General features: G+C 39.9%; 1 protein-coding gene across 3 annotated transcripts in view; it reads left to right on the top strand.

The window, feature by feature from the left end:
* ctdp1 (CTD (carboxy-terminal domain, RNA polymerase II, polypeptide A) phosphatase, subunit 1) overlaps positions 1–20,568 on the top strand; it is a 107,558-nt gene extending 86,990 nt beyond the window's left edge. For 2 of the 3 annotated variants that reach the window (XM_088090299.1, XM_042506262.2), the window contains one exon: positions 15,131–20,568. In XM_088090299.1, the coding sequence (XP_087946425.1) occupies positions 15,131–15,302 (172 nt within the window). In that variant the 3' untranslated portion in view covers positions 15,303–20,568. The remainder of the gene's footprint in view (positions 1–15,130) is intronic. The other variant, XM_088090300.1, reaches the window with a different exon arrangement.
* Positions 20,569–22,336: the final 1,768 nt, after the last annotated feature.

Raw genomic sequence — 22,336 nt, 5'->3', positions numbered from 1 at the left:
TGCTGGGAGGAATAACTTGAAAGCATTGTCTCGCTTCGTGGAGTCGATCAGCCCATTAATTTGGCCCACGAGACATTCTGTCTCATGACACCCAGCTGTCCTGTTAGTCTGACAATGAAGCCTGACACCTGAATCCCGAAGGTGCTTTAAAAGATGCCAAATGTAGGAAAGGAGGATTATAAATGTAATGCAGGTTTAAAAGAAATCGACAGCAGTCTGCTTCACTCAGCTTCCCCCTGTGAGCACACTGAATCCTACAATATGTGTTTCTCAGCAGAGCACCACGAAGACATGGAAAAATGACCCCCGCGCTCCCTGCCCCTGATAAACACAGCTCAACAGTGCGAGAGAGGCGGCAGACTGTGCGGAATAGGAATGCTTACTCAGGCTTTTCACATATATGAAAAAGAGGAGGAAGGAGGATTACATAAGTAGAAAAAAAAACTAAAACTGCAAGTAATCTGACCCAGTTCTCTCACTCCTGGCTCGCAGCTCCGAGCTGGTGATGCAGGCACTTTGTCTATTTATGCTCCGGGTTCGGATTGATCTCACTATGAAGCAAAGAGATGCATCTCAGGGGGGAGGCTGGCCTGTTAATAGCTATTGTTTATCACCACCCATACACACATGCATGAGCTATTCCTCCTCACATTAAAAGTGTATACACTTTTTTTTTTTTTACAGTTGGAGTCTTTCTCAGGGAGGGATTTTGCTACCCCTGTAACAACCTTTATTCTCCAGCTTTTTTCACATCATTGCACTGTTTGGTTTTATATAATATACAGTGCGTATAAAAAGCGTTACGAATGTTGTGAGACAAATGTATTTTTGTTTTGTATGCACTGTCTGTCAACCTGCATCACATTTATTTTAGATCATGATTGTCACAACACCCAGAATCACATTCAGTGTCTTCATTTTTTGGGTTTGAATGTTATTCTGGGTGTTGTGACAATCATGATCTAAAATAAATGTGACGCAGGTTGACAGACAGTGCATGCAATGCAGTGTAACAGGGATTGTCCATATTTATTGAAGTGGAGGTGAATGAAGTACTTAATATGATGTAATAATTCATTGCTGTGTTTGTAAATCCTCATTCCTATTGCACAGAAAACCTGCTTACAGTCACTAATATCTGGCTTTTTAATGCAATGGGATAGTTTACAATCGGCATTCACACCCGAGTCAATTAACTCTGCAGTAGTCATGGCTATTTATCGCCTCTGGCTCTGATCGGCATTGATAAAAACACAACATCCCAATGAATTAGTGGTGCACCACCGCTAATTACTGTCCATCTCCTTCTAAGTAGTGCTAAAACATTGATCCAATTTAGTCTGCACCGAGTTTGACAGAAAGATTGAATAAGTAAGAGATGTATACTAAATAAGGAGAAGTAACTATCGTAAAGTTTCCACAAAATTCTGTCCATGCAGCTCTCTCCTGTTTACCTGTTCTCCGGTCTGTCCTTGACGTCAAACAGACACACCAAAACAACCCAAACACACAGAGAAATGCATAGTAGTCTGCAGGAGAGCCGTGTACACAGCTCTGTAATTTTGGTGGGAAAGGGGTGCAACTTACAGTCGACGTCTGTCAGTACGCCCGCAGTTTGGAGAGGCAACAAAAGTGTTGGTATCACGTCAAGGGTTCTGGTATTGTTACTGTTAATTTTTCAAATGATACTCAGCATGAGCAGCATTGCTAGCCAGCTCCTGCCTGGCTGATGTGCAGTGCAGAGCTGCTTGCTTTCAAATGGAAAAAGCAGGTTGGGGGCACCATGTGGGGGCAATGGACTAAAAGGAAAGTAACTCTTGTTTTCCACGTCATTTTGCAATTTTTCTTAAAATATTACCAGTTAGTTTCAGGTTAATTGGTGTCACACTATCAAAAGCCAAAAATAAACAAATCTGACATCCCCATTCCTCACTTTAACCATTGCTGATTGAGACCAAGTGTGGTCCCTGCATTGGGCTCAGTATTGAGAAATAGACAACTGTTGCGTTTGTCAGTAGACAGCTGCCAACAACGGGGGAGTAAAGACGGGAGAATCTCATTAGGAGCCATCTCGTCATAGTGGGGCAATTAGCAATTGGGAGGAAATTCTTTGAGCTCAGACGCTGCTCAGTACTCTCCTCCCACTGCATGGACAGATGAGGAGAACACGGGCGGAGGGGAGGTGGGAGTATCAAATAAGTCGTGGTTCTGCTGCTTTTTTGTAACATGTAAGCGTTAAAAACCCATTTTCACTCCAACCATGATTTCATCATTTGATTTGTCAGTGTTATCAGCCTCAGTAATGTAAACTATACTAAATACCCTTCTTTTTGGCACCTGGAAACCACTGCATTTCTTACTTCGACTCTAGGATGTAGAGGTTTAAAATTCTGTTTCATGACCAATCAAAGAACATCCATCCAAGCTTATTGCCGCCGCAGGTATCCTGCTTCAGACAGAGTGGAGCAGATCTTAGTATTAATGCTCTAAATCAACATCATAATTACCTCAGACCAACTGTGTAAAGGAAATCTATAAAGAGACAATAAGATTTCTTAATGTCCTTCAATACTCAAAGCTACCTTAATGTAGGTTTGTGTCGAGGGTTAATGGGTTTCGTGATCAGTGCATCAAGATGTAGAGATCTGGATGTGGAGGCAACCTTTTGTGGCTCTTTTTTATTCTGGGATAAAGCTGCTCTGAAGGTTTATATTGATGTGGCACCGTCAGTGATCAGCATGATCAGCTCCATTTCAGTCTGTGTGCTCACACAGCGTACGCAGAATAATAGTCACTTTGGGAAATGTACTTATATGCTTTCTTGCTGAAGGTTTGTTGGAAAGATTTTATTTTATTTTATTTAACCAGAAAGATCTTTTTAGATTAAAAGTCTCTTTCTCCAAAACAACAATATAAAACACAAAAAGAACACACAATAAAGTTACTACAAGGGAGGACTAAAAAGTATGTTAATACGTTATAAGTGAATCATTGCTATTTTTTACTACTCTCCACCTGATGATGTCAATTTTGCCATTTGTCATATGGAAAAATGCATGCTGTTTCCACAAGATGCACAGTTACAGTCAGTGTTGCTGCAAATCATTGACATATCCCAGATATTTGGTAATCAGAAAAAAAATCTACTTTGCAAGTAGTATATTGAAAATATTTTCCTTTTGATCTAAAGGCATAGTGGCATTATGACAAAAACCTGGCATTTAAAGGGTTAAAATTCTGAAAATTAACACATTTGGTATTTATGATTAGGACTGATGTTGCTTAAGAAATGATCTCAATGAAAGTAGGGAAAAAAATATTGATGTTTTTTTTAAAGCTTGATTGCTTGATTGTGAAAAGCACATTTTGTGCACAGAGCGATACGAGTGTGTGTAACTTTAGCCCCTGAGGGTTAATAATTATATATATATATATACAGTCATGGAAAAAATTATTAGACCACCCTTGTTTTCTTCAATTTCTTGTTAATTTTAATGCCTGGCTCAACTAAAGGTACATTTGTTTGGACAATTATAATGATAACAACAAAAATAGCTCATGAGAGTTTAATTTAAGAACTAAGAACTATTCATTTTCCATGGTTTTCTTGATAATAACCAAAATTACTTAAATTCTTACATCAATAGCTATGGCATTGTACCGCCAAAAACACTACTTTTAAGCATTCCATGTTTTCTTTTCTGTTTGCTTTAAACACATGATACACACAAGAGTTAATACTTGATTGCATAACCATTGTTTTTGATGACTGCAGCCATGCGTCTTGGCATGCTCTCCACCAGCTTCTGACATTGTTCTGCTGTCACAGCAGCCCATTCCTGTTGGACAAATTCAAACAAATTTTCTTTGTTTTTGGGCTTGTGGTTCTCCATTTTGAGTTTGATGATTTTCCACAGGTTTTCAATTGGATTAAGATCTGGTGATTGAGCAGGCCAAGGCATGGTGCGAATGTTGTGGTTCTCCATCCAGGCTTTAACTGACCTTGCCGTGTGGCAAGGGGCATTGTCTTGTTGGAAAATCCAGTCATTCGAGGCAGGAAAGAGTTTTCCAGCTGATGGAAGAAGACCGTTTTCAAGGGTAGTCCTGTACATGACCTGGTTCATTCGGCCTTCACACAATTGCATTTGCCCTGTTCCACTCAGACTGAAACAACCCCAGATCATGACTGATCCACCCCCATGTTTTACTGTAGGGGCAAGACAGTCTGGGTTGTAAGCTTCTCCAGGCTTCCTCCTAACCAGTAAGTTGGCTGGAGTGGGCATCAATTCAAAATTGGATTCATCACTGAAGAGAACCTTAGCCCAATCATCAACAGTCCAATCCTTGTGGTCTCGAGCAAAGAGTAACCGGGCCTTCCTCTGCCTTTCATTGATGAAGGGCTTCTTGCGTGCTCTGTGTGACTTCAAACCAGCTTCAACAAGTCGGTTTCAAACTGTCCTTGCCGAACAAGTCACATTTCTCGACAGTGCCCACTCATTTTTAAGGTCCCTGGAGGTCTGACGACGATTCCTGACACAGGAACGGATGAGTGCACGGTCATCTCGTGGGGTAGAAAGACGTTTCCTGCCACGGCCAGGTAGCAATTTGGTAGTGCCATGTTCAGCTTGTTTTTTTTTGTTTTAATGAACGGCTGTCTTGGAGATCTTCAGTTTTTTCGCTACCTGTCTCTCCAATTTGCCAATTTCCAGCAGTGCCAAGATGGCTGCCTTTGTGGCTTCACATAATTCTTTTGTTTTAGGCATTATGTGAGAGCTGACAACTTCTGAGTTGTGCTACGGCTTGAATGTAAGCAGGAAACCACTCTAGGCCTTTGCATGTGCAGTGCTGCTTGTGACATGAAATGGCCTCTTATATACCCTGGGAATCAATTAAGCTTAAGAATGTCAAATAGGACATAAAGTATTATGTGACCAGCTGCATTTTTTGTTGTGTTCATTGTATTATACGTTTAGTGGTACCAGATATTAGAATGAACAAGAAATTGAAGAAAACAAGGGTGGTCTAATAATTTTTTCCATGACTGTATATATATATATATATGTATATATACGATATATATCGTGTTTTTTGTTGTTGTTTTTCTGAAGTTAGTTTATATGAATTTGATTGGAGTACTTGGATGTAGACATTACTTAATGACTAACTTATTCTTATCCCTATACTAAATCGTAGATAAATGTACACACTTAACAATCGGAAATGCAGGATTTAGTGTTTTTATTTGAGAACAGGACACAAAAGGAGAAACAGGACACACAAACTGCTTCCATCATATTCGTCTTTCTTCTACCAGACACATTTGCAATTTCTTTGCCACTGGATTTATGGCACGTCCCCTGTATGTAGATTTACTATTAACTTTGCATTTTTCCAAGCGACTGGACCGAACATACGAACACCAAGTCACTCCTTGATGACAGAACAAACACACAAATCTAGTGAAGCGTGTTGATATGCATTGATTATTTTGCGTGACATTCACACCGCCAGAGTCTCTATCACCACCAAGGGCACTCAAGCAAAAAAATCTCTCAGAGCTGTCTGAACTTTGGATTGAGGTGTATATTTCCCGCTCGGCTGTTACGGTTATCTTTCCTCAGCCGAGCTCACATGTGTCACCTGTCACCATCGGCTCGCTCGAGTACGCTTTAATATCTGTGGGATGTGAGAGATAAAGCAGACAGCGGGGGCAACAAGGTTGTTTGCATAGCAGCGGCAAAGTGTAGAGGCGGAAAAGCCCAAAAGCCAAAACTCGTCTCAAATATTTCATGAGCAGGGATGCTCTGAGCTCATAAATGAATTAAACAGCGTTGGAACCGGCCCAAACAGAACTTCCTTTAACAAAAGTCACAGCTGTCCCAGTCTTTAGCATTCTAACTTCAGACACTTTTAAGAGTTTTCTGTCCTTTCTCAAGGACAGTTGGACATCTTGTGGTTGTTTATTGGCGCATTGACCGCATTGTCACGGGGATCTCCCGTTTTATGAGATAGAGTCTTTAACTAATGTACCAGCTTCCCAAAGTGCCAAGTTGTAAAAAGTGAGGAGGTGGACACTTTTGTCCTGGACTCTTTGAACCAGACAAAGGGTCTAGATTCCAAATCCGTCCCAAGCTCCTCTGAAAAGATGCCTGCAGCCCTTTTAAAAACTGGTGCTGCCAGTAAGAAGATGGAGAAAAGAAGTATTTTATATGAAAGGAAGCCCGGAGGCTTTAATCTGATCCTGCTGCCTGTGGCTGAAGCAGAGAGGGGGGTGGTTTGATGCAGACATGGAGGACTGGGGAGGTATAAATGACTCTGACAGTGAATCACACAGATGACAAGCTGTATCACACCTTTGTCACGCTGGTTGCTCTGGGACGTCACAGTTAGCAATAGTTTTCTTTATTTTTATGTGTTTTTCTACAAGTTTAGGGCCTCGTGAAACTTTGTGAAGGAAAGTACCTCAATCCTCTGAAACCTGAGCAACTTTATTTTTTTCATAAAACAAGGGAAGAAGGCCACAAGCAATAAAAGACAAACTGACACAAAAATTATCAAGAAATTATTAAAAAGCACAATGCCTGAAATTTAGTAAAAATAAATTTAAAAGTTAAAAGCAAGTAAAAACAACAGGGAAGAATGGCCTAAAAATTGGCATAATTTAAAATATGCAATTAGGATAAATTTAACTTTGCATTTTTTCTTTCTTTTTTTTACCAGACAATTTCACTATAGCTTTTTAAAAATAATTTTCTTAATCTACTAATTTCTTGCAATGTGTTGAACATTTCTTACCAAGTTGCTCATTACCTTATTTCCTAAGTTTCTGGAGAAAATTGTGGCAATTTGCTCAAAGGTCAAAGGTTTTAAACATGTGAAAGGTGTCTTAGAGCAGCACAAGAAAAATGCTGTTGCTCCAGGTTTCAAAGGGTTAATCTACATTTATTTTAGAAGTGGTTATTTCAAAACTGCTGCATGTTTTTCTGTGATACTGCAAGTATCCAACCCAAGTATTATTTTCCAATTTCCAGTTATTATGTCTTGGCCACAACACAGGCAAAACCCAAGTCTTTAGTTACTGTACACACAACGACTGGTTAAAGTCTTGGGAGCAGTGAATCTCGTATGTATGACAGTCATATTACACTACTCACTACGCACTATAACACAAAATGTGCAAAGAAACATAAAGCTATTTGTAGTCTATAAAGTTTCCACCATTGAATGTAATACAAGCCACATGGGACGCATTTCAAAATGAAAACTCTGTGCTGCAAATTCATGGCAATTTAAAAATAAATTTGTTTTTCAGAAAGAACTCATTCACAAGTCACTTGCGGTCTATTCAAAACCCGCAACCCACTGAGAACTACTGCCATAGAATGTCCAATGCTTCCCGCACATTTAATCATCCTGCCTAAAATCTTTGTCACCATGTGTTTTTCACAGGTCAGCCTTAAAAGCATGTGGCCTCAAATAACACAGTAGTCATTGTGAGTGCTTGTTGTTGCTCTGTCATGCATTTTTGTTTTTATTTCCTTGCAACACTTTTGAAAGTCAACTTGTTTTTGAAGCGTCGCTGTAAAAACCTGACACGTCCCTTATAAAACCCCCACAATAGCACTTGTCCTTTTCTCCTGCTGTTTGTCAGTTTTCATTGTAAGATAATAAAATGAGGAGCAGGGGAAGATAATGTCTGTATAAAAACAATCATTTAACTGCTCTGCTTATCAGTTCTCTGCATATGGGGCTGTTTAAAGCATCAGGTTCCGGAGTTTATATATCTAACCATCTATCTACATTTGACACGTCTGCTGTGAATGATATGGGATTATGGGAAGAGAGGGAGTGATGATACGGGAAAGAGGTGACCTGCTTGGTTGAATGTTATCCTTTCTGTCCTTGTTAGACTATTTTTTATGCCTCTAAGCCAGTAATAGCTGTGGCCGGAAACATGTTTTCAGATTTTCTATCCATCCTTACAATTGTAATGAACACAATACCTCAAAAATACCTTTAGGGAAACTCCTCAAATTTGACACAAACATCCGATTGGACTCAAGGATGAACTGATTAGATTTTTGTTGTCAAATGAACTTGTCCTTCTCATTCTCTAGAAAGAGATATTTCATGAACACTCACAGAATTTCTTCAAATGTGACACAAATGTCCATTTGGATTCAATGATAAATTGATTAGACTTTGCTTCTCAAAGGTCAATGTCACTGTGGCTTTGTCTGTCTCATTCTCGAGAATGTGATATCCCAAGAACACCCTGAAGGAATTTCTTCAAATGTGGCACAAACGTCCACTTGGACTCAACAATGAATTGATTAGACTTTTGTTGTCAAAGGACAAGGTAACTGTGACCTTGCTTTTGTCTGATTCCCGTGAACACAATATCTCAAAAAAGTCTGCAGGGAATTTCTTAAGATTTGATGCAAACATCCCCCTGGACTCATGGATGAACTTTTGGTTGTCATAGGTCAAAAGTCAAGGTACCTTTGACCTTAAAAAGTGTTTTTAGCTTAGATTTAGTTTGGTTATTTTGACAAAATTTCTCACCTATGTCTAATAGGACAAAAATATAATATATACAATAAGATAAGATAATGTACACTGAATTGGTGACACTAATTGTGTGTCCACCTCAAAACTGTTTTGATTGTAGAGATCTTCTGTGCTGCCAGGGGGAAGATGTGTGTGAAGCTTCTATGATTTTGAATTTTCAACTTCCTTCCAGTAACATCCGTAGCATCTTTGAAGCGTCGCCTTCTGTCACATCAGTCTGGACAGACATTTATGTAAACTGTAACTGAACCTTGCCTGGTTTGCAGAGGCAAACAACTGCGAGGCAATTTTTCTAGTTTTTGCAATAACTCTCAACCAGTAGAGATTGGGCCCAAGACTCCTTTCAGGTTTACTAATATAGAGACAGCAGCCCCTATTGTACATATTTGACCCATATGGATGGAAAAAATAACAAGTTTGGAAGGATATTACAATCCAATCAGTCATGGTCAGTTATTCAGGACTGTATTTAAGCAATACCTCTTGGGATGAGGTCTGTGGATGTTGACTTCCCTACACCGGAGGAAACTTTGAAAGAAGCCGAAAAGATTTCCTAAAAGTTTAGTTCATTATTTAGTTCATTAACTCCCTCGTCTGTGCTCTGTTTCTTACTTTTTCGAACTTTATTTCCTTCATTTGCCTCTTTCCCTTCAACCCCTCTTTCCTTCTTGCTGTAAGCAGAGTTGTCAGAAGCGTTTGAAGTCTTGCTTTTTTTCCAGGGCTTCCTCCTCTCCTCATTTTTCTCTGCCTCCACCCTAACAGCCCTAAATCGAGACGCCCTGGGTAGCCTTGGACTTCAGTGAGAGCTTGTGACTTTATCAGCAGCGATGGTTACTCAGCATCACAAGATTAAACTGTAGTCCGGGCGAATCTGTGAAGTCCTTCCCCAACTTCGCCCTTCTGACTGCTCCCCTGGGTGGCGTTAGAGCTGCCTGGGCTTAAACACACAAACTCATAAAAATGTATCTTGACTCGGGGCAGATGCTGTACTTATATGAGTCGTTTTATATCACTTATGTATCTCTAATGATGTGTTGAGGCAGCTGTAGCTGCAGGCTGTTTGTTCTCCAGCACTCTGTAGCATGTCCTCTTGACACCTCCTAATGCAATCACACTCCCATTGCACATAGAGATAACAACATCTCAAAGAAATGTTCCTTACATCCGTGTCTATGAAAACAGACATGTTATTGCCTTTTCGCACCCTCACAGCTGACATTAGTGGTATTTTGTGAGAAACAGAATTTCACTCCATGCATTAGTTTAATTCAGGAAACCATCTGGAGAGAGTTTGAAATGTGGGATTTCACCAATAAATCAGCAGATTTGGTCCCGCTTTTCACCCAAAAAGAGGTCCTAATAGTTGCATGAATAAGTAGAAGTCAAACTGATGATGACGACCTGACAGGTTCGGGCCCGCCTCGACTCGTGTCCTCTGCAGCAGCTTGATTTACAGTGCTATCTCAAGGCTGAGGGCCAGCTTCTCTCTCGGCTAAATTCGTTTCACTGTCAATATTTTCCATTTTAACCTCACTTATGAAACTTTTACCAAGTCATAAAAAAATACATTGTTAGAAACTTTTTCTGCTAAATTTGTGATGGAAGATTCCCCTTAACTGCCCAATAAGAGATCCGGTAAGGAGACCATGGAAGTGAATTGTCCAATTGCACTCACCCTGTGCCAGATACATGAGAGAAAGTAATGGGGAGACTCTCAATTACAGAGGAACCCTGCTTCTCTCAAGCTGGTGAACCCTCTCACTTTCATCTCTCCAGAATTGGTGTGCGACTCCCCTTTGGTATTTGGCTGAGCCCTCGACTTCTCCAGGGGAGCCACTATAAACAATAGGACTGCTCTCTTTTTAGAGGAAGCTGAGAATTGGACTGTACTGAGAGCTTTTAAAAGAAAATTGGTGAAACCCTTTAGGCCTTTAGTAAGGCGAAGTGGTAATGACTACTTTTGAGTTCAGATGCAGCAAGAATTATGTTTATATTGTGTTAAAATTCTGGAAATTACCTCAATGAAAGTAGAAAACAATGTTAATGTATAATGTTTTTTTTAAAGCTTGATTTTGAAAAGCACTTTAGGTATGCTGAGCGATACAAGTTTGTGTAATATTAGAGCGCGCCTCAAGGGTTAAAATGCAATTACAAAATGTCATTTGTAAAAATTAAGTCGAGACAAAACCATTTGTTATTGAAGACTCTATCTTATCTGTGTTTGTGAAGAACAAAACTCTGAAAATGTAAATAAAGCTGTTGACTGCAGGAGGCTCCCTTTGGTAGCAGTGCAGTTTAACAGCATGCACAACCAGCGCAGATCTAATAAAAGTGGATTACAACTGAGGCCCGTTTTGTAGCTGACATGAGTGAGTGTGGTGGGAGTGTCTGCAGCCTGTGTGTCTGTGGGTGGTTGGATTAATAGACGAGGATTTAGATTGGATGTAATGATGCGAGGCAGAAAGCAATGGAGGACCTCATCCCCACCAACCCCCGCTGTTTCAACTGTTAATATTTGGAAACGGAAGAGGGATGGTGGAGCTTGAACTCATCCACTGCAGTCACTCCAGTGTTTTCACCAACCAGCCCAGGTAGCAGGGGCAGTGTCACTGATTGCCATATATTAGATATTGCCTTATTTTCTCTTATTTTTGCCAAGTAAATAATAATTAATCACTCATTTTACCCTCTCAAGCATTACCCTTCTGACCAGAGACTCGATCTTGCCGCTCTGAAAATGAAAACTTCTTGTCAGTTTGGCGGATCAGAGCTGTGCTGATGTAACACACACACACACACACACACGCACACACACACAGAACTCTTTACCGCCCACACACACCACACAATCTCCAGGGGTCCACTGTAGCTGTCATGTCACCGAGCCTCTCTGCTGATATTAGCCGACATCTGACCTTTAATGAACACACAAGCAGAGCACCGCTGTTGTGGGAGGTTAGCGAGGCTGTCTGAAAGCGTTGTGGTCTAATGAGAGGGGCCCTCTAAGCTAAGCCGGCATCAGTCCTCCACAATCACCATAGAAAACCACTACACACCTCATTAGCATCATGCTAATGAGGCACTCTGCAGATGGAGTGCAGCGGGGGAGAGGAGTGGCATGTTTACGGCCGTATCATACAATTCTTTAGCCGCTTAGGAATGTGCGCCTTTTTTTCTTTTTTCCATTATGGATTCCTCTTAAAGTCTTTTGAGTGCAAAAAGCAAGATTCATTCCATTTGCTCCTGGCCTTAAAATGTGTTTCTATAATACAATAAAAGTTGTGTTTTAGTCACCGTAGGGGATGGACACTCACTCTGCCTTTCTGGTATGGGCTAAAATGTATTTAAATACTAAAAGCCGGAACCAAATGCTTGGCCGTTTCTGATCAAAATCTGAATTTTGCCCATTTTAGAATTTTGTATTCTAAAATTGTCTTAAGATTGATACCAAGTCATCAAGTCATGCTACCTTCATGTGCTCCTTGGAAATATTGTATTTACCATATTTACAAGCTAAGAGCACATGAATGGCCCTCTAAAGTCATAATTATGAGTGGGTAATTTTTGATGATGCCTGAGTTGCTGAGTTGTAATGTTCGTGGGATGTGTCAGGGCAGTGGAAAGCATGGAAACAGTGTCAACAATTGACGGTTAAAACGCATTGTAGGATATGCACCCATTAGCTGTAGCAAGCAAGCAAACTTTTAACTATATAGCACGTGTTCATTCCTCGATTTTTTTAACTATATTCCTTTAGTCCGTAAAGGTCCGCTGATTATAAGAACCAGAGGGGTTTTTCATAAAAATGAATCCAAGTTGTGAATATTGTCATGTTTAGTCAATTGCTCACTTTAACTTCGTCAAAGAGAGCATTTCAATTGACATGAACAATCTTTTCTGTCTTCTTGCAGTGTTATTGGGTGTGCTTGTTTTTTTCCTCACTGGCTACAAATTAAAAAGCATCCCCACCTTTCTGTGTTGAGTTTTCACCCTTTTCTCACTCATTTCTTCTTGCAGCTGTAAACTTTCTTCAGAAAAAGCTTACTATTCCATTTTTTAGAGCATTCCATTCATATTCTTCAAACTAACACATTGTGTTTAGATGTGTATCAGAAATCAGGTATTGTACTACCACTAGCATCGAAAAAATACTCCAAATGCAGCAGGCTTTACAATCTGAGTTGTATGTGGTCTCATTAATTTACAATGGCTTTTGTATTGGAAGATTGTATTTGTTTCTGTAATTATGCTAATTTAATTGGACACACAGCATTTTCACTTTGATTTTAATGTGACCATCTCCGGCAGTTTGGGGCTCATTTACACTTACATTTTACAAGATTTCTTCTCTCAAAATTCCCTTTCTTTCCCCTGCCGTCTTACCTCGTCCCCTTTCATCCACATCTCCTCCATCTCCATATCCCTAGTCTCCTGATTGCTCCGAATCCCTCATCACCACAACACTGTTTTGTTTTTTAACTTTGGAGGGCCTTTACATCTCCAAACAGCTCCTCTCAGTTGGGGGGAGAAGAGCTGCGCAGTGGATACAATCTGTATGGAGAACAGGCCCTTTGTTAATTGGATAGTGTGATTCTCAAGGGGGCATGCAGTGCTGAACACACAGTACAGCAACTTCTTCCCTTTCTTTTTATAGTTTTATTTATTGTAACCGTGGAGTATATTGTATTGCTTTCCGATCCCTTTGAAACAACTGGTTTTTAAGTCTTTTTGTCATTCAGTATCAAACTCCCAATTTATTAAGTACATCCCGGGAGCTCAGTTTTTGCTGTTAGCTGTAAAAAGAATAAATGCATAAAATAAAGAAAATCCACTTTTAGCATTTAATTGATATGCATGGGTAATGATGAGGCCTTTACAAACTGCTAAAACAAGGCCATTTTCTTGCATTGCATTCATACATAAACTGATTTTGGTAGGTGAATTAGAAAAGCTTCCAAAATTTCCAAAACAGCCACCATAGAATCAAGAAGCTAACTACATAGAGATCTACCTCAGGGCCAATTTGCCAGCTAATAAAGCCAGCTGATTTTTTTTTAGCAATGTTCAAAATCAGTTAAATGTGTCCTGTTGTGCTCTGTTACTTACTCTGTTTTTAGAAGGGTGCTTATTTACTTTCACACTTAGATAGGAAGAATGATACCACTTTTATGCCTGCGTGCTGTATATAGCTAAAGCCAGCAACCTGCTAGGTTAGCTTAGCACAAAAAGTCGAAATAGGGCAAAACAGCTAGCCTGGCTCTGTCTAAACCTGATAAAATATACCCACCAGCAGCTCTAAAGCTAACATTTTGTATTGATTAAAAAAGCAAGATATAACACATTCGAGGTGTTTGGTGGTAGAATCATGGATGTGTTAAGAAAGTCTGGATACAACAGGGCCCCGTCCATTCCTAGGAGAGCTGGTCATTGGGGCATGAAGCAAAAAAAAAAAAAGCTCTTCTTCATTTCACGGGGGTTTTGGTGCTCACAAAAAATTATCTACTAATTTACAGACGTCTTTTTGCCAATGTAAGTCCACAAGAAAAAGTCTTTCTGGGCCCGTGTGCATCACGTGATGGAGCTGGACGGTGTAATTTCACTTATGGCCAAAATTTGCAGATTGCAGAGTCTGGCACATTTCCTGGGGGTTTGGGTGTAATGGACACAGCCAATGTGACATCATTGATATTTTGTGGACTCCAGTTTTTGGTATCTTGGCCATCCTCATCTTGGATATTAAGAGCCAGAAAATACCAAATTTAGAAAAGAGGATGGCGATAATGCTCACCTTAGCTGCTAGCTTGGTTTGTTCATGTACAGCTATGGTTAACCACAATAATGCTTTTGCTTTTTTTTTTCCTCACAAAAAAATGGTTTTAAACCATTAAAACAAAATGTATTTACCAGACAAATTGAATATCAGGCTCCTTAGAGGGCTTTTAGTACAACCAAATACTGAACAAGACTTTTTAAGGTGACCAAAACAAAACAATTAACTTAATTGACCTGAAATCCCACTGAAATAGTGACAGCTACAGTGGTAATGAAAGTCTAAATTAGCTAAGGAGTCCAAACCGCTTTTTGTACCAGTCTGTAAACAAGTTTATTTCTACTGTAAAGCTGGCCATTTAAACATGGATGTCTTTGGGGATTAAATTGTACTTGGAGCCAGCCTCTAGTGGCCATTTCAGGAACTGCAGTTTTTGGCACTTCTGCGTTGGATTCATTTTTTTAACCCTGGAAGTTCCTGCTTAGGTTTTCAGTTAGTGTATTTATCTAATGTGGAGCTATTTGTTTAAGTTTCAGTGCAAGTAAATAATTGTAGTTGATTGTTTGGGAATTATCCTCAAATTTGACTTATTTGAATATTTTTCTCTGTTTTGTATTTTTGCTAACTTTTAACAAAGAAAAAAAAACCCATGCAGCAGTTTGGCACCAGTTTTAAATAAGTCCTTCACATTTCCAATGTAAATCCTCTTTTAGGGTACCAGTAGAGCAGAATCCCAAAAGCTTAAGATATGCAGTTCTCTTTTTAAATTATCTTTTGCTCTCTCTGAAGGGGCCACAAACGTAAGCACGATGAAGCCAAGGAGGAGGAGGGCGAGAACAAGGAGGAGGAGGAATCTGCTGACGAGTCTTCGAAAGACTCTAATGAAGAAGAAGGAGGCAGCAGCTCGGAGGCGGACGAGATGGCCGCAGCCTTGGAGGCAGAGCTTAATGACTTCATGTGACATGGCGAATGAAGGAAGTCAGTCACGGAAAAGGACAACAACAACAACAAAAATCAGCCCAGTCGCCCCTAAAAGTGGTACCTAAAAATCCTATTTTTCTGCTTTGGAATCGGTGTGTCCTTAGGATGTATGAGCCATGAATGTGCTGTTCTAAATATGAATGTCCTGTACAGAAATGACGTGTTGCTGTGTAAATAAAGGCTTAGGTTGTTTTTTTTTGTAGCATTGATATATGGCCTTTTTGGCATAAAACATTTGATGTTAACATTTTATTGTAAGATAACAAACTGTAGGAGACATAAAATTTGATACTTTTTTGTTTTACTTTTTTCTATTCCAATTTTTATATTGATGAGAAAAAAGCTCATTGAAATTATAAAGCGTACATTTTTGCCGGTCGTACATGCCAAAGAGTTTGGAATAGGTTTGCCAAGGCGTGCAGCTAAATGTTTTACTCTGGACTTCCACTTTTACTTTTGTTTTGGCCTCCTCAACAGTTTGTTTGGGTCATAAATGCAACCAGCAGATCTAGACATTTGAATGTGTTTTTTCTTGAGTCATTTCTTCCTCGTTAAGGTGTTTGTACATTTAATAACATAATGGTAATATCAGCTTCTCAGTTGTTGTGATAACCAGCCCCTTGGTGCTCTTTTACCGTGAATCGGATCCAACATAACTCCCAGTTTATGTCCATTTTCATGTAAATGTGTGCTCACTTTTCCCTTGTCAACCCACTCCTACTGTCAGTGTTGTACAGTTCAGAAGGATAGACACCATCTTCCTTTACACTGGAGCTTATACCTTGTGAAGTCCTGTTGCCTGGAAGGGTAAGTTCACTCAAATTACAAAACATATTTTCTCACTTGCCTTTAGTGTCATGCGGCTATGCCCGTAGTTTTTTGGGGGGGGGGTTTGCCAGGATTTTGAGGTCTAAATCTCTGAAGCTTCTTCCTTCATTCTAGTGCAATGACACTGTAACCAGAGGTTAATATGGTAGAGAAAAAAAAATGAATCGAGAAATATTTGAAACTACAGCAAAACTAACAGATTGGATTTTCTCTAAATGTGTGTGTGTGTGTGTGTGTGTGTGTTTCCTTTCTAGATTGGGATGTTTTTGCAGTTCCATGACACAGTGCAGGCAGAGCTCCATGAGTTGTTTTTTTCCTCAGCAGCAGTTTGCACCGTTCAGAGTTGATCAGATCAGATCAGTGGATTAGTGGAGGAGCCTCTGTAGAGGCAAGTGAAAGTAAACTTTTAGACCCCGCAGAATGAACAATTGAATTTTACTTTTACTGTGCCTGTTGTTCCGCTGCTCCATCTATGCCCAAAGTACACTCTGCGCTCCAAGAGTGTGGTGCAATGAATAACCAAACGGCATATATTTCAGTATAGTGCTTAGGATTTGTTCTGACCTGAATAAATAAATAGCGCTCGTAAGGAAGAGTCCAGCTCCAAATAGAAAAAAATATTAATTATATTTATAAATGCAGCCATTTACCACCATCTCAAGCTACTAAAAACTGTAATTATAATTATAATTATATACTGTAATAGTTGTCATTAGGCCCTGATCAGACAGTGTTTTTAGCAGCCTGGGTCGACTTTTTATAATTGCTTTCATTGAGTGTAGTGTTAAATGTTGTAAATTAAAAAAAACATTTAGAAATTGAACGTCATTTTTCCTATTTTCCAATCTGATGAAGATGGAGGCAGGCCCTCTGTGGTGGTGATATCAAGTAGTAGTGTACATTATTTTTGTTAAGGCCCTGACACACCAAGTAAATGGTCGACCATTGGTAAATCAAAACAAACTTGTTCTATAAAGTAAGGTTGTTTTTCTTAAGACATTAAGATCTTCAGCAGAAAGGTTTCCTAAAGGTTTGTGTTGTTCACTGGCGCACAGTAAATATGCTTTGTTCTGTCAACATTGGATTGTGCTGTTAATGTGCTAACTGGGTAACTAGCATTATGATAGGTTCCCTTTTTTAATGACAATTACAGGCTACTGCCATCTGCTGGTGTGGGGTGTTTTTTCCTTTCAACCAGGTGCAGAACATACTAGCTGGAGTGCGACAAGTTATGGCGTGATCATGTGCAACCGATAACTAGTCAGCTTTCATAGCCACTAGTCCTTCCATGTCGATTCGGTGGGTCTGGGCCTTCAAGCTATTGTCGGCTCACTATAAATGTCTACGCAGGCAACTTACGAGGTATTTCTGAACAAACTGGAGCTTTAATTACTTTCTAGCATTTTACCAACCGAAATTAGGCCCAGCTGTTGACAGCAGATGTCAGACTGTCCCTGTCTCATCCTAAAATCAGCCTAAATCTACCACCATCCAGGCCAAGCTCCTGGACCAGCTGGTGGTCCTTGCTGTGATCTCTCCTCTTTCCCTGTCACCAGCGGACTATTCAGGAGCAGCCTGTTACCCTCAGTTAGAGCCAGGTTCCCTCCACCTGTCTGTTTTTATGCAGATTTTGAGCTACAGATCTGTCAGTTTACTTCACAGCAGCCAAATAGCGGTTTAGCTAAGGACATTTGATTCTGTGGTTGCCTAGCAACAATTAAAAGACGCAGCAAGCTGTAAAGCGCTCTCTTTGATCGGGGCCTTACATTTCCTTCAAAACATATTTTCTGTTGGAAATTATTTATATATAAACATAATTTCTAGCAGACGAGGTTGGAATGTCAGATGTATAATCCAGACGCTTTAGTGGGCGTTTAGACTAAAAACAGCCCTGTGTTCATAAAAAAAAAAAAAAAATGCAAGGTGCTGCTGAGTTTTACTGCTCTGAGAAAGTTATTACACATTCTGACAATGCTCCCAGCATTAAAGAGTCACATTTAAAAAATCTGATCAAGTGTAACATCTGTCTCTTGAGTTATTGTCCCTGTTAATCAGGGTCATTCACAATAAACTGTTTTTTTAATAGGAGTGATACATAAGCAGAGATTTGTGTGAAAACCTTTGAAAACAATGATTATCCAGACTAACAGGGACACTGATTCTGGAGAGAGTGTTGTAGAGAGTAGTACCAAGGTGGCAGCATGACAAAAATATCTGCATGCTACAGTAGATATACTTGATGCAAGTGAGAAAATGTGTTTTGGGTAATTTGGATGAAAAGACCCTTTAAACCTGCAAGATGATGATGAACACAGTTTAAAAATTTCCAAATTACTTTTGAATGACCCTTTATGATTTTTTTTTTCTGTCTGTGCAAAGAATGATAACCTTAAAGTGACAGTGAGAACAGGACTCACCAGCATCTCGCCCATTTGGGCTGTTCGGTAAATATGATCTGTGAGTGCACTTTACTAACATCACACATTTCTGTGGGTTGAAGATTTAATGCTTCCATCTTCACTGTCATTTGAATCACCATGTACAACCCAATGACCGGGAGAAATGTTGGCATAGTACATCTCTGCAAACCATGGATATGTCACATTTGTACATTACCGTGTCACTCATATGTTGACACTTTATGTTTTATCAATGCTGGGGTTAATGGGTAGTGGATAGTTAAGTTTAGGCCACGAGAACAGCCCTAGTAAAAACAGAAAAGTCTTTCCTTTGCATTTTTAAAAAAATTGCATTCATATGATAACATTGTGAGAACGATCCTTGTGTACACAGATTCGCAAACAACCAAAAACGCTGTAGTATGCATGCCAGGCCAGTAGTTTGCAGGGTAACTTTGTAATGACACACCATAGAACATTGCCAGTTTACACAGCGAAAAAAGGTGTTTCATTTTCAAAAGTTTGCATGTAAGGCCTCCAAAAAAATGTTGTTTTGTGAACGAAAGGCCAGACCACAACACAAGGTTAACGTTTCATGCAAGAACCGTTGACTTAATCACAATGCCACAATCTCAGCAGGAAACACTGCGATGTTTTGATGAAAACAAAACAACTTATTCTGTTGTTTGTTGGTCATAAACAGTGGTCTGCACCTTGGCAAGTGTTTCTACTACGTGTCACCAAGCCCACAGGAACAGCACCAGGCTTTAAAGCCAATTTTTGAAGTGGCCAAACTGTGGAATTACAACTTACAACTTTGACTTACAGACAGAGACGTCTTTAAATCAGCGGATACAGTTTTTGAGTGCAAAACACCAGAATAATGACTAGTTTCACTATCAGGATTTTATCTGATTGGTCTGATGACATTTGGAAAGTCTAGAAGAGTCACAAGATTAAATCATTTTGTATCGATCCAAGTTCGCAGAGTGCTAAACCAGAAGTAGACAGATCTGCCGGCAGAATCTGTTGTAGTCAATATATCAGTCAATATTTACTAGTGGCCACTCTGGGTATTGCAACGAAAAAATTTCCTGCAGCCCAAAGCAATTTCCCCATAGGTTGACATTATAAAAGAGACATCTGTAAAACTGTTGACAGGATACCTTGAACTGCAAACAAGGTTAATTATGAATCTTTTAGTTCTGAATTTTGGTCCACAGAGGTTTTTAATTTGTAAAATTTCTGCTTGACCTGGGAAAAGTAATTTAAAAGTCCATGATGTCACTACAATGTCAAATTTATGAGCGGAGCGGGAACTCTTTTGGCATATGCGCCAGGCGAGCAACTCCATTAGAATGAATAGGTGCCATCTTTGGTTCCGTATTTCAACATTTTTTAAATTCATCATAATGTTATACTGTGGAAATAGAGCTTTTTTGGCTTCATGTACCACATGAGCAATACATAGAAATGAACAGGACCCCACCTTGAATGCTGTATCTAGGTCTGTGATTACATCCATGGATGTCACGCCATCCCCTCCACCTCCTGATGAGTCAGCTCATAAACTTCCATCAATATAGAAACATTGATATGACACATGAAATGTACAAATGTTCTGTATCCGTGGTTCGTAGAAGTGTACTAAGGTTCCTTAGATTTACCATAAATGTCTGGCATCTAACTCGAGCCAAATCTACAGCACTGACGCAGTTATTTTCTTATTGTTAAAAGTTCTATAGTGACAGATCTTCCTTCTAATGCTAATTACTGTCCTAAGGCAGGAGAGCAGATGTCTGTTTGAATCTCTTCCCAGTGTATTTCTCCTCACCTTCACCTACTACACCCAACATTTTCCTTTACAGTGGCAGTCATTTCATTTTGTTGTGTTTGTGGTGCTTTTAACATGACTTTCAATCAAACTGACATGTAAAGTATTTGTAAAGACTATTTCCTACTTGACCCTGAGAGAAAAGATACTTTCATCGAATAAAAATGTTTCTAAGTAACAACTAAGTTTAGTGTTGTTCTGTGCCAACCGATTTTCATCTTAGGTCATCATATGTTGCCGCTTTGCAGTGGTCTTCTGCGTTTACGTATTACGTTCTAGGTATCCTTCTGCGTCTGCTGATTACGTTCCAGAATGCTGCTACCGTGATGTCTACACAGGGACATGGTCTGATTACGCTGCACATGTTGTTCAGTCAACAAAAGCACACGGTCACTAACACTGAGATGTCAACAAACACAAATGCTGGCACAGATGGTTAGGATTAAGGGAAGGGAGGCACATGGTAATGTGTAGGGAAAAAAAGCACATTTAGAGGGAAGGTGAACACTGGACTCATGCATGAAAGTCTGGGGTACCATCCTTCGCCCCTCCCATCCGCCCTATATTCCGCCAGGTCCATCAGCGTTGCGTTACGGCCACCGCACTGCCTCCGCTGATTGTGGACATTCTAGATAGTACTAATGAGTCCACCGGGCGTGTCTCAGAGCGTCTCAGGGGGCAGGGTCCTGAATCCAGCACCCTGCTCTGCTATGTGGAAAATATGCACGGAGTCTTTTTACTGGAGAAGGACAGCAGCCGTCTCAGAGCAGATCATACCAGGCAGGAAGTCAAGCAGCAATACAGCTGGCCAGTTTTCAAAATAAAACAGCTTGCACGGACTAAGAATCAAGTTTCTCTTAACTAAAAAGTTATTACAACGTTACATCTCCCTCCACCAGCCTGTCCAGTGCTCCTCCTAACTGACACTGTACATGAAACAGACAGAAAGTAGCCATCCTGCCGTGTGTCATGTGGACGTGAAAGGTGGCTTTTGGCGTTGGGATCTTACGCCGAAAGATCCGATTAAGGCATTGGTCTTTACAACTTCAGTACGAGACTGTTTGTGCATCCTTAAGAAAATGACATGCATGCAATATTTCCCTGAATCATACTCAACATAAAGTCCATTAGCCTTTTGCAGCCTCGTCTTTGTTGGGTTTTAAATATTAGGATCATAATGCACACGGCACTATGAGACTCCCACCAGACATGCTACTGCGTTAATGGGCTCTGTGTCACCGCAGCCATTAGGCCTCATTCCATCTTGCCGCTTGGTTTGATACATGTGGACCAAATGTGTTGCATCCTGTGAATAACCTTTTTTTCCCCTTGTTATTACACAAAGGAAAGCAGCCTCATTATTTGAGTGTACAGACAGCACAAGCTATCAGTTTGCAATTTTAGATCCTGAATGGAAAAAAATAATCTCTGCAGGGTAAAAGCACAGCATTTCTTTCTCAGCTGTCTCTTAATCAAAAGCACAATAGAACACTGGATTCAAAATTAGGTGTAAAAAACAAATATACCCATTTTATTGGTGTCATTTTTGGGAAAAATCATCTTGGCATTCAGTCTGCAGGTGAGATGTTGATTACAAAGGAAGCGGCGGGATAAATGACGGTCATAAAGTATTTTAAAAGCATGATTGTTCTGATGCTCGGCACACGTTTTTCCCGTAACGCCTGTTGACCCGCTGCCTTAAAAGCCAAAGCAAACAAGCAATAAATGGAGTAGTTTATCCTGTGATGAAGTCTTTTCCTCCAGGGTGAATGTTTCTCAGAACCACAGCGGTCAGTAATGATTTTAGCTCACATTTGAATTTAAATTACCTTCAATTCTGTAGCTGTGTTTTGGTTATTTAGGATCCACAAAGGTGATTGTACATAGACCAGAGGGTGCTACAACCTCCAATCTGCACGAAGTGAAGCAGTCTACAAAACTGATTTACAACGG

Source organism: Plectropomus leopardus, chromosome 17, assembly GCF_026936395.1.
Source record: "Plectropomus leopardus strain MGB_pleo_1.0 chromosome 17, ASM2693639v1, whole genome shotgun sequence".
Lineage (NCBI taxonomy): Eukaryota > Metazoa > Chordata > Actinopteri > Perciformes > Serranidae > Plectropomus > Plectropomus leopardus.
Note: the sequence above shows the minus strand (reverse complement) of the source record. Positions and strands in the feature narration are given on the sequence as shown.